General features: G+C 40.5%; 1 protein-coding gene across 6 annotated transcripts in view; it reads right to left on the reverse strand.

Annotated features, from left to right (window-relative positions):
• Nucleotides 1-14,873, reverse strand: part of tcf7 (transcription factor 7) — a 63,965-nt gene that overhangs the window by 3,857 nt on the left and 45,235 nt on the right. For 2 of the 6 annotated variants that reach the window (XM_034140535.1, XM_034140532.1), the window contains exons 6-11: nucleotides 10,107-10,241; nucleotides 8,470-8,589; nucleotides 7,796-7,958; nucleotides 6,841-6,948; nucleotides 5,871-5,918; nucleotides 3,285-3,333 (exon numbers count right to left, since the gene is read on the reverse strand). In XM_034140535.1, the coding sequence (XP_033996426.1) occupies nucleotides 3,285-3,333; nucleotides 5,871-5,918; nucleotides 6,841-6,948; nucleotides 7,796-7,958; nucleotides 8,470-8,589; nucleotides 10,107-10,241 (623 nt within the window). Of the gene's footprint in view, nucleotides 1-2,026; nucleotides 2,100-3,284; nucleotides 3,334-5,870; nucleotides 5,919-6,840; nucleotides 6,949-7,795; nucleotides 7,959-8,469; nucleotides 8,590-10,106; nucleotides 10,242-14,873 lie in introns of all 6 variants that reach the window. The other 4 variants (XM_034140538.1, XM_034140533.1, XM_034140537.1 and 1 more) reach the window with 4 other exon arrangements.

Here is a 14,873-nt window from a genome sequence, read left to right on the forward strand (position 1 = left end):
ACTACCACTGGAATGTACATTTAATCACCTTAATTACTCAGTTTTTGTTGAGTGTCATGGTGGTAAACAATGAACACCTCTTGAAATAAGATAATTGGATGATCCTCTAGTCGGCAGCAGACATATTGCCTGTCTCTGAGCAGCGATGAACTTCTCGAGGTGTTATACTCTGAGCGCAGCATCAAAGCAGTCAACAGGATCCCATGATCATTACCAGAATATGATATGAGTCACCGGGTCTAACCGCAAGGAAAGGCGCTAGGCCAAATTTAGAGAGAGGGGGGGGGAGGCAGAGTGCAATAGAAAGTGATTTCTAAATGTCAGAGTTCACCATCAAAAGGCGCCTGTTACCGCATCGTATGAATGGAGAGAGTTGAAAGCAGATGGGCATGAGAACGCCGTCAAAATGCAAAGCTGCAGGGAGTGTGTGTGTGTGTGTGTGTGTGTGTGTGTGTGTGTGTGTGTGTGTGTGTGTGTGTGTGTGTGTGTGTGTGTGTGTGTGTGTGTGTGTGTGTGTGTGTGTGTGTGTGTGTGTGTGGAGCTGTGGTGATAAGGATATGCTGTAACCACATTCACCCCCCTTTGTTCTCTCAAAGCGAAACACACAGTGAGATTTCCATGACGTGACGGCGGGGAAGACGCTGCGAGCTGCAGACCCCGACTCTGCAGAGAAGCTGCCCTCGCCTACTGTAAATCCTGCTGAGGCTGAGACGAGACGGGGGGGGGTGGGGGTGTGGGTCTGATTTATAACGCATCATAACCATGTTTCTGATTCATTACAGAGAAACAGGTTGTTGCAATTTGGAGGAAAAGTCAGGAATGAAAAACACTGGGGTCAATGTTGGAGTAAATACGTGTTGGTGAACAGCTTTGAAAGATACTTTATTAACTTTACACTAAACATTGTAAACCAGGTATTCTGTTTTTAACTTTATTTATCTTTTAAGAATTTGAAACAAATTATTCCAGCTTGTATTCAAAGCAGGAAAACTGAGAAATATGGTTTCCAGCATGATTTAATCAATGCAATTTTGCAATCTTGGTTACTGAAACACATTAGAGCTTTAGCTGCCATAGCTTCAATTACAACATTTGAATATTTTGTGAACGCACATGTACTGCAAGCTGGTAAAAAAAAAGCTGATTATTATGTATATAGTGTCTACTATCCGAACAATGTTTGACAATTATAACACCTTTATTTTGTTTAAATGTCCCAGCCGAACTCTAACCTTTGTTTGACATTGCAATAACGAGTTGGACGTCCTTACTTTTACGACTCTTGGATGTTTTTCGGCATAAACTCATGTGAAATCATACATCTGTCAACACATGTTCTGAGTTCAATTATTATAATAAGGGTCAAAAATCAACACAATATTTGAATGTTTCTCTCCGCCCAAACTCACTCTGTCCTTTAAAGAGAATATTTTAAAACTGAATTTTGGTAACAAATGAAAGCGTTGTCTTCACCTGGGAAGCCTCACCTAATATCAGAGGAAACAGAGGACTCTTCTATATTTAGCCAATTACTGACTGAGGGTGATATCATGTTGCTGCAAGAATGTTGGGATGTTTTGGTACTTCTTTTCCAACCGTGTAAATGTGCATATACTACGTCTCTTCTATTACTATATAACTACATGTCTATGGCTATAAGGCTTAAATTTGCAGAGCAACACGTAAGTGACAGACGACATGCAGAGAACAGGCTGGATTTCAAACTTTCTTTCAAGGCGGAGCTTGTCTTGAGGCAAACAATATCATTGGTTGAGATCATCAAAAGTGGGTTGTGCTTAGTAACTTGAGTATTCAAATAAGGCTTGAATGCTTGGTGAATTTGGAGGATACTGTTCACCTCTAGGGAAGCTCCGCCTTTGAGAAATGTTTGAATAACTGCCTCCATCAGAGGGAGGTGGTGCTCTGATGGACAGGTGGTTAGATGGGAGGAAAGATGGGGTTTGCCTGCTGGACGACGGCAGTGCGTTGCTATGGAGATGGTGGAGCTGGATGCTTGGTTACACACCTGCAGGGACCGCACCAGTCCGTTTGTTGGTTCAGGCCGAAGCGAGCCCGGCATTTCTTAGGAGAGCCCGGGTCTGAGCACAACGCACAGCATGCACATAACAAGATGGAGGAAAAGCAGAAGTAGAGAGGAGCAGAAGAAGAAGAAGAAGAAGAAGAAGAGAGGAAAGAGGGTTAGAGAGGAGAGAGGTAAAGGAAGAGACACAAGAGCATGTCAGGAAGAACAGAGAGCCGTCAGGTCAAACTGTTAGTAGCCGCTTTCAGCACAGCAAAACATCAACAACCACCAGAATAACCGCACAACAACAGACCCACACAACTGAGTCAAACAAGCAAGTCACACACCCTGGAAATAAGCTGTTAGGACGCACAGAGAGCAGGGGAGGGGGGGGGGGGGGGGGGGGGTCGTGCTTTGACACTCTGTTTGTGCAGGAAGACTCAAGAGGTCAGCAAGCTTGATTTTTAGAACAACATTTCACTACTTTGTAGGAGGCGTATGTTTGCCCTCTATGGATAACACTGAAATAGCATCAGACATTTTAGTAGAAAATCACAATTCATGTATAGAGTATTTATTATCTGCAAAGTTATTAGGAAGTGGAGCATAACTTTAGTTCATGAGAAACACTGAACGTGACCTTATATTGGATCATTAGCATTTTTCATGCTTTTTGCATCGGTTGCCCATTCATCAGCGGAATATTGTTTTACAAATCTACTCTATGACATACCAGAGTTGCCTTTATTTAGTGTTACCATCATTTCATATTTGTTTAATCCAGCTTTACTGCCTAAAATTGCAACTTTCTCAATGTTGCTGCTACCTGCTAATGCTAGTTTCTACTACAGTGTTAGCATTGCTCTTCTTTTGGAGGACTTCTGTGTGTGTTTTCATTGGTTGATATAACAGATTGGAAAGTCTTTATTTTTCTTATATTATTATTTATTGGCCAGGGAAAAAAGGAAATGACCATGATGTCTGACATTTTAAACTCGGACAGCTGAGAGCAGGACAGAACATGTTGTTCTCCGGGGATTTAAGTGTTTATAATTCAGGTTAGGTGGAAAGCAGAGTGGGTGGTTTGACGTTACAGACACATCCTGCCTCGGAGACACCATGATGTCGAGCTACAGAGCGCCAACGCAAGCTCAGACTCAACCCAATCCTCTTGAACAGTTGACAGTGTACATTTGTTTTTAGTACTTAAACATAGAACTGTGGTTTCTGTCTGATCAGATAAATATATGTATATGTTTACCTGTGTTGGAGTCCTGCAGCTTCTCCCTTTTTCTCCTCTTCTTTTTGCCCTGTGGGAGAAAAAACAAAAGAAATCCCCCCAATTAAATGAGACTGGCTCAGCTTTTAAAAATGATTATATTGCTATTAATTCAAAATCAAACACATTCTGTTGATCTGGCTTGAACTCATATCAGTTATCAGCCATCATTTGTAAAAAAGTAATAGGATTGTGCAGCTGTTTTAGAAACATCTATATGATTTTGTCTGAAAGGTTCCCAGTAAAAAAAAATCTGGTTTTATCTTTTATCTTTTAATCTGCATTCCCGGCTAGCTTAATATGTTTTTTTAAACCACCCTTGATTGCCTTTCCTCTTTATATTGATGAAATATAGTCCCAAAGTGTGTTCTTTGATCAACAGAAATCTCCATCTTAAGTAACATTTGTATGTGACATGTAAATCCATTGGAAATAAAAAAAGTGCAAAGTTAAAAGCGGCAACCAGCAACCAGGTCAAGCAACCATCTGTAATGCTCTACGAAAGCAAGAGAAAAAGCAGGAAAGTTCAAACCAAAGTAGAGAAGATGTTGCATCACTAATGTCGTTCATGCAAATTCTGATGAACCATGGCCAAAAATGTCTCAAAAATCTCATTCACATATTTGCCTTCATTTCCCACTATCTCTCCAGGCTAATTGTAAAGTGAGTGTTGAGGTAAACATCAGAGTTGCTCAGGCAGGTTCTGTGATGGTGGAGTGAGGCCTCATATTGGGGGAGATGGAGGATGTGGGTGCAGAGATCCACCGCCTGCGCCTCCACGTCTGCCTCCTCGACTCGCTGTCAGCGTGTCTATGTGGTTACAACAACTCCTCTTGCAACTGCTCTTCTCTGAAGCGTTGTGTCTGTACGTCTGTACGTCTGTACGTCTGTCCGTGTGTGTGTGTGTGTGTGTGTGTGTGTGTGTGTGTGTTATGTTTGGGCTCGGAGGAGAAACCCTCCTGCGGGGGAGGTATGTGGAACTTTGCTTCCTGTTTTGCTGGTAGGTCCACTAGTGTAGTCGTTTTTTTAAACCCCAGGAGGAGAGAGGTGATGATGGTGATGGGGAGGGGGGTTTCTTTAGGCCAAGTGTCGTCATTACACATTACACACGTTTGTGTTTTCCTATTCTTTATCGGACTTTGTCGCCCTGTGCCTAAGATGAAGATTTTGGATTAATATTGAATATTTTTGGTTTCTGTACACTCATGGAGTTGTGATTCAATAAGTGTACTTTACAACTACAACATTTAGAGCGATAATATATCAATATCCCGATATGAGACTACATATCGTCTTCAATTTAGATATTGTCAAAGCAAACCAGTTCAACCTACAATATCCTTGCATTATCAATATTGGGGTATTAGATCAGTAACAGTGTGACGTTTAACTGTCTCCATATTGCCCAGCCATATTTAGAGCTGCAGAATGATCACATGAAAGTGATCGCTAAATGTTTGTCTTGTTACAATGCCCCTACAGTAAAAACGGTAAAAACACTACTGTTGCCGTCAGTAAGCCACCATGTGTGGATGATAAACAGGAGGACTCAGTCATGACATTTTTCCATTTGAAGTATCATATCAGACAGCATCCACTGTGTTGTGCCGTGCGTAGAAGATGCTTAAAGCTCCATGCAAACAGCAATAGCTGGAGCTCTGGTTTATAACATATCAAAACATCATGAGGTTATCCAACTGTGAGCCTGGAATTTACTCTCTACGGAAACGGTTAAGACTTTTATCTTGAAGTATTTTCTCAGTAAACTCGCATGGTGCTGCGCTGTCAGATGCAACATTAAAGAGATAGAAACCAGATGAGACATTAGAGCTGAATCCGTGTGCATGTTTGAGACATGAAGCACTCGTTCAGAAGTTAGAGAACGTGTTATAAACCACAGCCCGAATAAAGTGTCACCATAACTCATGTGCCATGCCTGCCCGCCCACAGAGTTCAGCTCAGGTAGAGAGAAGATAGAAGAGCAGAGAGAAGCGTAGACAGGTAATCACTCTATCTAACGTCACTGAAAAGCAGCCTCTGTTGCAACCAAAGCCTTTACTTCACCTGATTATGACACAATTTGCTCCTTTTCTGCTAGAAAGTATTCATACATTTACTTAAACCTTCAAATATTAGAAAAACAAATGTGAGAAAGTTGTGTTTCTGTACAACATGTGTTAAGTTTTACAAATAACAAAAATGAAGGTGCTGTATTTTAAAAGGGATGCCCACCAAAAAAGTAGATACAAATCTAAGGCAGCGAGGCCAGCCATGCGGCCCTGCTCTCTGTTAGTGGAGCAAAGGGGGTTGATTTATACCTCTGTGTGATTCAGTGTTTTACACTAGTAGTCATAACCATGGCAACGTGCAAGACTTGGTGAAATGCTTTCAAAAGTGACCAATCAGATCTGCTTTTGCAGCTCATGTGAGGCTGGAGTGTGTGAGTCATTAAGATTTTTGGAAGTTGCATGCAAACTTTGCACAGGAATACCCACAACCCCTTTCATGCAGCTCTTCACATATTTTCCCACCACAGAGGCATAAATCCACCATAAGACGTGTCCCTACCCAATCAGCTTTACTCTTTTCCCCTGCGACCCCGCTAAGGCCCGCCTCCTGCAAGAGTTCAACAGCAAACTGACAGATCAGAGGCACACAGCAGCCCAGATACAGCACATCCCAAAACATTAGACTACAACACATGCACCACACAGGTTTGACTCCCTCTTGTATTCTGGGAGACTTATTTAATCATGCTATCAAAGTCTGTGCTATGTTTAAAGGCTTTTGACTGACAGGCCTGAGAGCCAATAATCATGCAGGTTGTTGAGACAGTAGCCAGTAAAGGTAAGAACAATAAATATGATCAAACCCAGTTCAGGAAGTTATGGCTGATGAATACATCTTGTTTCATTTTGGTTTTATTGACAGGGAATCAAACCAGCGAGGAAGAAGTAAAGAGGCTGGACTGACTCCTGCCGTATGTTGCATCAAATGTTTTGTCCTTTTTATGATTTTGACAATTTGCATTCTTCTCAAAAGTAGCATTCTCCTTCCTTGAACTGCTTCATAATAATGTTATTATAATCAATGTTAAAATGCCTCTCATGCTGTCTTACTCTTATTTTGAAAGGAACTTATTGGTGGTTATTTTCATTTGAAAGAAAATGAAAATCAGTTATTGCATCCAAGGGGAAAATTGAATTGTAATACCACCACATGCAGCACAAATATTGTAGTTTTAATGACTTTAAAGGACACTTTTTTTAGTAAGTAATTATTCAAAAGTAGTGTAATAACATATATGATGATTAAATAAACTATAGGAGGTTATTAAACTACTTAATTAGTCATTTTAGTGTCCAAATGACGTCTTTATTCTAAAAGGTGGCTCGCACTAGAGCCCAGGTATAGGAATCATGCCTTTTCCATAACAAGTGAGAGCGCCTCCTTTAGATCAACTTATCAGCTCAGAGAAGTTGTAGATGTAAAGATGAAGAGGAGAAAAGAGGACGAGGCGTGGATAAGAAGTACTCACGTAGTTGTCTCTGGCAGACCAGGTGGGGTAGAGCTGCATGTGGAGTTGTCTCTCTTTCCGGGCCAACTCGTAGTATTTGGCCTGTTCCTCCCGGGTCAGTGCGTGCCACTGCAGACACACAAAACAAGCAGAAATAAAGAGAGAAACTATTAGTATATCCATTTTATAATAACACATTAGATATTTACATATACCACTCCTGTTTCAAATAGTCACTCAAATAGTATTTATACATATATACCAATAATATATCTACATATACTTTCTACAAAAATAGTATGCAAAGGTGCAGCAGTCATTGAAGGGTTCAAACCTTTATGATTTGCCTCACATTTTATGTGAACAATGTGGACATTCAGTGATCGTACCAGGTTTCCTGTCTCTACCTCTGCCCAGCTCCCGGCAAATTGAGCAAAACATAACATAGCATGTAATGCTACATAGGCCACGCCCACTTTCATCAATCATTATGACACTTTAGCTCTAAGTTAATATCCATTGAGCATGCGATTTTGGGCGTTAAAATACATTTAGCCTATAATATATCTCTGTCTGTACACACAAACTGGAAAATTGACAATAAAGTTGTCTTTGACTTTGATATAGAAATGTCTAGATCTATTTCCACCAATACAAAAGGTTTCACAGTTGAGTACCATACACCATGATCTGCAGCTGGACTGTACCAATAGCATAACACGCTTCAATCTCTTATCATTCTTGTGGATCCCAGTACCACCAGTCACTGTTTTTATGATTTAGCAGCACCAGTGTGTGAGGGGAGCGCAGATCACGTTACCACAGTCCTCTCATGTTCCTCATGTGTAAAGATTACACACTGACCTGGAAACAGGATTAGTCTGCCTTCAGTTATGTGTGTGTGTGTGTGTCTGTGTGTGTGTGTGTCTGTGTGTGTGTGTGTGCATGTGTGTGTGCATGTGTGAGAAACTCTCACCCTTCGTCCCAGGATCTGGTTGATGGCGGCGCTCTCCTTTAATGTGCACTCTGCGATGACCTTCGCCCTCATCTCCTTCATGTACAGCATGAAGGCGTTCAGGGGTTTCTTGATGACCGGCTTCTTGGGCTCCTTCTCCCGCTTGGCTTCCACCTGCGGCTTCCTGAGGACGGAGGAGGAAGAGAGTGTGGACGTTATATATTGAGCTCCAGCCAGAAGACAAGATGTTACATTTGAGGTAGTGAGGATTAGAGAGGCTGCTATGTGGATGTTGTGATCATTGGATAGAACCATGCTAGCTGTTTCCCTGTTTCTAATCTATGTGCTAAGCTAAGCTAAGTGTCTCCCGGCTGTAGCTTCATGTATCTAATGCATTCTCCTCTTTAAACTTAAATTATGAGATTTCCTCATTTTTGCACACAATAATTCCTATTAAATGTACTGTATATCCAATTACTGAAATAGCTCAGTACCCTCCCCTGACTAGTCAAAATGTCTACTTGAGTTCATTAGCATGAAATAAAGTGAGTCAACTTTGCAATATACTAAATATTGCCACACAAAAGCAGTCATTTCTGCCTCAAATGATATACAAATCCTGCTGGAGAAAAAAACTGAAGGATAATTAAACAAGGAAATGGTGAAGAGTTATGGAGAATGGAGGCAATACTTACATGTACATGTTCCTGTCATAATGATCGTGCTCCTGTTTGCCTGAAGGGGGCACTATGGCTGGGTGGGGGATCCCTGTGGGATGCATGCCTGATGGGCCAAGCATCAGAGAGTGAGGGAACCTGGTGGAGTTGAAAAAACGAGACAGACAAGAGAACCACAAAAAAAAAGGTTCAGGGAAATGCTTTGAGTCAGGGTCAGTGAGGACGATGAGCGTTAAAGCAAGAGCGACTATTTTGGTAAGCAAAGAGCTTTAAAGCATGGAAAAGTCAATCGATTAAGAACCACATTTTACTCACTGAAAGCAAGATTCCTGCCTGTGTGAACACAAAGGCTCTTAAAGCAGCAAACACAAATATTGGTTGATGGTATTTATGTTGAGCAAGGCACTTAGAATGTTTGATTTGTTATTTGCTTAGATCTTCAGTAAAGATGTAACCATCTGTCACCACTAGAGGGCGTCATCGCATTACAGAGAGTGAACATATAACTTCACACCTCGAGGCTGCCTTGTGTTGGAAGTACACTGACTGAATACAGACTTCACATCTTACATTTGCAATTAATAGTGTAACCATGCGCCATATGATCCAAATGACTTTAAGCATTATAGAACACCATTTTAGGAATTGTGTTCGAAAACAAAGAAAAATAAGTATAACTGACGATAAAGCAGCAGCTGCTGGAGCGAGGATCTTATTTTCATATATGAACATTTTCATAGTGTTTGTTTTAAACCTGCACAGAGTAATGTTCCTAGGTGGGATTTACTGCACCTTACAGGTACACAATTAACATCAGTAAGCAAAAAAGAAGATTTGAAGATTAAGGATCCATATCATATGACTTGATTTGACTTTAATGACTTGATTTGACTTTTGAGTCTCTCTGATTTATTTAATAAAAAGTATACACTCCAGGTGGAAATGCCCACCTGTGTTTCACAATGCAGGTTTGAAACAAACTATATGAGAGGCTGTTTGAACTTCAGTGTCTGTGTGATGAGGCTGTGTGTATGAGACAACAGACGAACTTGCAAAGCGCGCTGTGGCAAGAAAGCATTGGTCTGCTGCAAGCGCCGACTTACACTGTGACTGAGAGTAGAGTCACAGCTTGAGCAAAGAAAAAAAAAAAACCTGGCTGAACAATATAAAGACACTGTAGCTCTCTAAATCTCACAGCTGGATACAGAGGATCACACTTTTATATTAATTGTTTCTATGGGTCTCCTTGAAAAACTAACACTCTTGCTGCATGGGACAGCATAACAGGATGTCACACATTAGTTTGAATGGTAAGTGTCGTGGATCAGGAACACACAAAAAACAGATGTTAGTGATGGCAAGGACAAAGCAACTAATATTCTGATGGTACTCAAGAGAGTGTGTTTCTGCAGCAGCGTCTAGCTTGGCCCGGCTCAGTTTGCCTCGACTCGGCTTGTGTCCTAACTTCTGGCGTTAACACTGAACTCGTCCTGTTTACAGCACACTGACTCCAATCTGACTTTATAACAGCAGCTGACCAATGAGAGCTGACATAGAAGCTGAACAGGGGAAACTCCTGTACAGGCATTTTGAAATGTGCTGTAAAAAGGAGTAGATGATGCAGAGCGTAGCTTGTTGTTTTAGCTTTTTTTTACTTTCTTGGCTGCATCTGGCTTGGTCCGCCCAGCAGGCTACGATACCTGGAGTAGGAGGAGGCGCTGGAGAGGTTGGAGGAGTAGGGCTGCCTGAAGCCGCAGGGGGGGAGGGAGGGATAGACGGGCTGACTCTGCCTGCCACAGCACAGCAGAGGGGGAGACACGGCAACAGTGGGGCCTTTTAATTAGGTGCCTTTTAATAACAATTGTAATGTACATATAATTATTTGACTGTAGTATATTTCTATAGATTTCTGTAGCTTAGTGAGATTGTATATTGTAGAGTATTCAATGTATTATTTTATTTGTATATCTATCTATCTGCTTTACAGGTGGAAAAGTGATAATCCTTCTGAGGATGTTTAGCCCTTAAGGTCAATTTATTTCCACTACAGCTGCAATTATGAGATTTCAAACTTTTACACATTGTATCAGTTCCCATCAAATTCCTAATATATTCAATAACTGAAACTGTGTCATCCCGACCCAATCTATTCAAGAATTAAGGTAGATTAGCATTAAAATAGTAACAGTAAGTGTAACTGTGAAATACATCAAACACCACATTTGAATTCATCATTGTGTTTGATCAACAAAACAGTCATCACTTTTATCAACAATTTATCACCTCGTTTTGGTTTTTAAAACATTTAAAATCTCTTCTCATTCTTGTGGATCCCAGTACCACCAGTCACTGTTGTTATGATTTAGCAAAGGTTTTGTTCTTAGTTCTGATATTTATTCTTAGTCACAGTAATAATATTTAATACCTCATTTTCTCTACATTTTCTCTAGCCTTCATTATTTACAGCTTTCATAACTAGTTTGCCTTGTTTTTTAGTTTTCCACCTCTCCTGTTCAAGTGTTTTAATATATATGCATTCAAATATGTGTATATATATTTTAATATATTTATAATTTGCCTTACCGTTTTTGTAAAATGCAAACAAACAAATAACTAATTACAATTTTAAAGATCACTGTTCAATAAAGTGAAATCTCATGGTTTAATGCTTCCTTGCATCCATAGAAGTCTCTTTTTGAGAATATTCTGTGATGCACGTCGGTGATTCCCCCCCGGAGAGTGTGTATCAGCACTGTTGACAGCTGTGTGTCAATACTTGGCTTACCGGGAACAGAAACACACACACTCACACACCACGGGAGGTCGAGGGTGGGGGTGGGATCATGTAAGCAAGGAGCCTTTGATATGTAGAAAAAACCACACTTCTACCTCCTGAGAGCCAATACCACCATCCCCCCCCCTTCAACTGACTCACCCTAACGTTTCAACAAATGCAAACACACGCACTCCAATCCACATTCAAACTATTGTTACGATCGTCATTATCACCACACACACTTCCTCCTTTTCTCCACTGCATCCCTCCTCTGGCTCCAGGAGGAGGCAGCGCTGCATGGACAGGGAAGCCCAGCAGCAGAGGCCTTCAGCGGGGAAGAGACTCAGAGATCCCTGGGCTCAGCTCCTGGAGGAATGATGCTGTAATCCTGTTTTAACTGAGGTCCCACTACAACACGGGTCAGATTAAGGCAAACTAAACAACAAATCTGCTTTTTATCTCACTAGGAAGCTGCCCACACCATGTCTTACAATCCATATATGCGTCAATCAATCCAAATCAGTGTGGTTTCATTTTGTTTACATTTAAAAACACCAGTGCTCTCCCACACCATCGTACAGGTCACAAATCATAATCTTTGCGAAACAGCCGCTCTTGAGTGTGACGCCACTCTCAAACAGAAAAATACCTCCTGTGTGACAGGCATGGCTGGACAGAGGAATGCTGGGAATGAGATGAAAAACTAGGCGGCCTGCTCCATTGTGCAGCGCTTTGTGCAATTTCTTTGTTACATTTTGACTACAATTGACAAAGTAATGACATCCCAACAGACTGATAAGTCAAAGGTAATGAGTTTAAAAATGTCACTGAATGACGACAAAGACGAATAGCTGTCATGCTCACTGTAACTGTTTGATCTGACACCGAAGACCCCAACAAGACCTCCTTCCTGCTCTTCGTGTTTTTCATCATGTAGGACCAATAAGTGGGAAATAAACTCAAGCCATTCAATTTGGGATTGTCTTAGTTTCTGGCCATTACTAGCCATATTAGAGAAAATAGTTTAGTGGGTGGGCCGGGTTTTAAACGTGTCTCTAGTCAGTAGCTCTCTTTTTGTCTTTGTCACACAACTAGTTCTGTCACTTTTCGTGTGAACCACAGAGTGCAACACTATGAATGTCATCCAGAGAAGATTATCTGAAATTCTGGGCTGTTATCCCAGTATTTTAACAAAATCAAGTCTTCCCCCTTCTCTATGATGACCAGCCCTTTTGCAGACGTCCGACATCACCTTAACAAACTAGCTTTTTTCCCCAGCACAACTGGATATTCACAGGAAAGAAGAGGCAGTGCTCCACTCTCACTCTGCTTTCGTTGATAGAAGTCAAAGAGGCTTCATAACACTCCCTTCAGCTCTCACTGTATTTAATAATGCAACATGTTTGTGAGACTCATGTTCTACAAGGCTGCATTCTCACAAAACAACACAACACATCTGAAATCATTCCTGCGCTCCGCCTGGGCTGTAGCAACCAATCAGTGAACAGGCCCAGGAGACATGTAGAGGTGGTCATGGAGGAACAGGAGGAGAGACCAGGCTAATGGTAAACAGCAACAGAAAACAACAGTTTGACATTCACCACTTATTCTCTATGCCGGCCCTTCCTCCTCCTTCAACAAAGAAGCACACTACAAGGGGCCAAAACAAGCAGATAATCTGGGTTAAAGGAGATTAGAATATTTGTGGAAATCCATAGTGATGTGTCTGAAAAAGATAAAACGCCTTTAAATCACAGACTTGAGAAACGTCTTGGGACACACAGCACGTCCTACAGAGACATAAACACACTTGGTATGTGTACAAACGCACAAAGTTTTTAAGCTTCCCTTCCAAATCTCCATGACATTTGATGTAAGCCTTTAACTATTCCCGCAGGGGATTTTGTCCAGGCACAGATACTGTAGGTTGTAATAAATGGATTTGTGTTGATCCATAAATCAATGGACGTCTGACATTATGAGTTCACAATCAACCAGCATGACATCGCAAGCTCACGATCCACGCAGAATAGATGTAAACTCTTAATGGAATGACTTAATATGGAGCAGATGTCCCAAACTACTGCTATTGCTTTATTACTATAAAGGAACTAACAGAAACATCAAGACAGGCTGAGATCCAAACAACATGTAGTGGATCAAAGCCAAAAACATGTACATTTTTATTTGCAATTATGTGGTTTTTGCTAGTTAATGTAAGGCTGACATCTTCCCAAACCCACTACGTCTGGACGAATACTGCAAGTTACACATTTAGATATGAAGAGTACTCTATTTTAGGTAGGGGACAATATGAAAATGTAATGTGAAACTCATTACTTAAACATCTTAAGAACTACTTAAAATGGCACTGAACAATACTGAAACAACGTAACATTACATTTAATCACTTAACATATTAATTCAATCATGCTACAAAATGTTTTTTAAACAACCTAAAATGAATCATAAATCACAAGTTCATCATGCACACATTACATTAGAATTCAAAGTAAGACTTTATTTTTCACTTCTATACTTTATAGCAAGTAAGATAACTTCTTTGATTCACTCAGGTGAGGATATTTACGATTATCTTGAAGTATGAAATTCAACCCAATTGTGATCGTTTTTTAATTTTTCGAACTTCTTCTGGGAACTTTTAATAATTCCAGGTCAAATGTGCTTTAAGAAGAAGTAAAAACATGCTTGTGACTACATTGATTAGCACTTGTAATGCCTGTAATGCTATTCGTTTGTTACTCAAGACTATTTTAAGTTGACGTTTCTTCTGAATGTTTCTGTTGTCCACATTCCTTTAGTTTTGACCAGACGCCACAAAAGTTGAAGTGAGATTCCCAAAACACATGTGATCAAAGGAAGTGGAGTCCATGAAAACAGAGCCTTGGGTTAGCCCCTTTTGACACCATGTGAGACAGTGATGTATGATACACTAACCTGGGTCCAAGTGTGTGTGTGTGTGTGTGTGTGTGTGTGTGTGTGTGTGTGTGTGTGTGTGTGTGTGTGTGTGTGTGTGATACACTAACCTGGGTCTGTGTGTGTGTGTGTGTGTGTGTGTGTGTGTGTGTGTGTGTGTGTGTGTATGTGTGTGTGTGTGTGTGTGTGCAACAATGGGGAGATGACGATGATGAATAAGGTGATAGTGTATCGGACGGTAAAGGTGATTTGTGAAGATTATCAGAAGACCTTCTTTAGATGTTTGAGGGTTAGTTGTTAAATCAGATGTGAATTAATGGTGACAATTCAGTTACAAGCTACTTAACAGCAGAAGTATATGTGTAGGCCTGGGGAAAAAGGATATTTTCATTATTGATGAATTTTGTTCCCGTTTTCTTTCAATAAGATGTATAGAAAAAAAAATGACATACTTAAATTCAAACTTTACTCCAAAATGTAAAGATATTAAGGTTACTGTCACAGAAGAAAACCAGGAAAATCAAAAAGGAGCCTTTTAAAAAACACGAAAAAAGGATAAATCAATTATCAAATGTATTAAATATTTGTAGCTCTCAGTTTTCATCATGTTAGAGAAAACATGGCGATTCCTTTAAAGTTAGGGAAGAGTTATACAGTAACAAGGTCATCACAAGTACACAAGGACTGTATGTACAGATATACCTGTGTG

Source organism: Trematomus bernacchii, unplaced genomic scaffold (genome assembly GCF_902827165.1).
Source record: "Trematomus bernacchii unplaced genomic scaffold, fTreBer1.1, whole genome shotgun sequence".
Classification (NCBI taxonomy): Eukaryota; Metazoa; Chordata; class Actinopteri; order Perciformes; family Nototheniidae; genus Trematomus; species Trematomus bernacchii.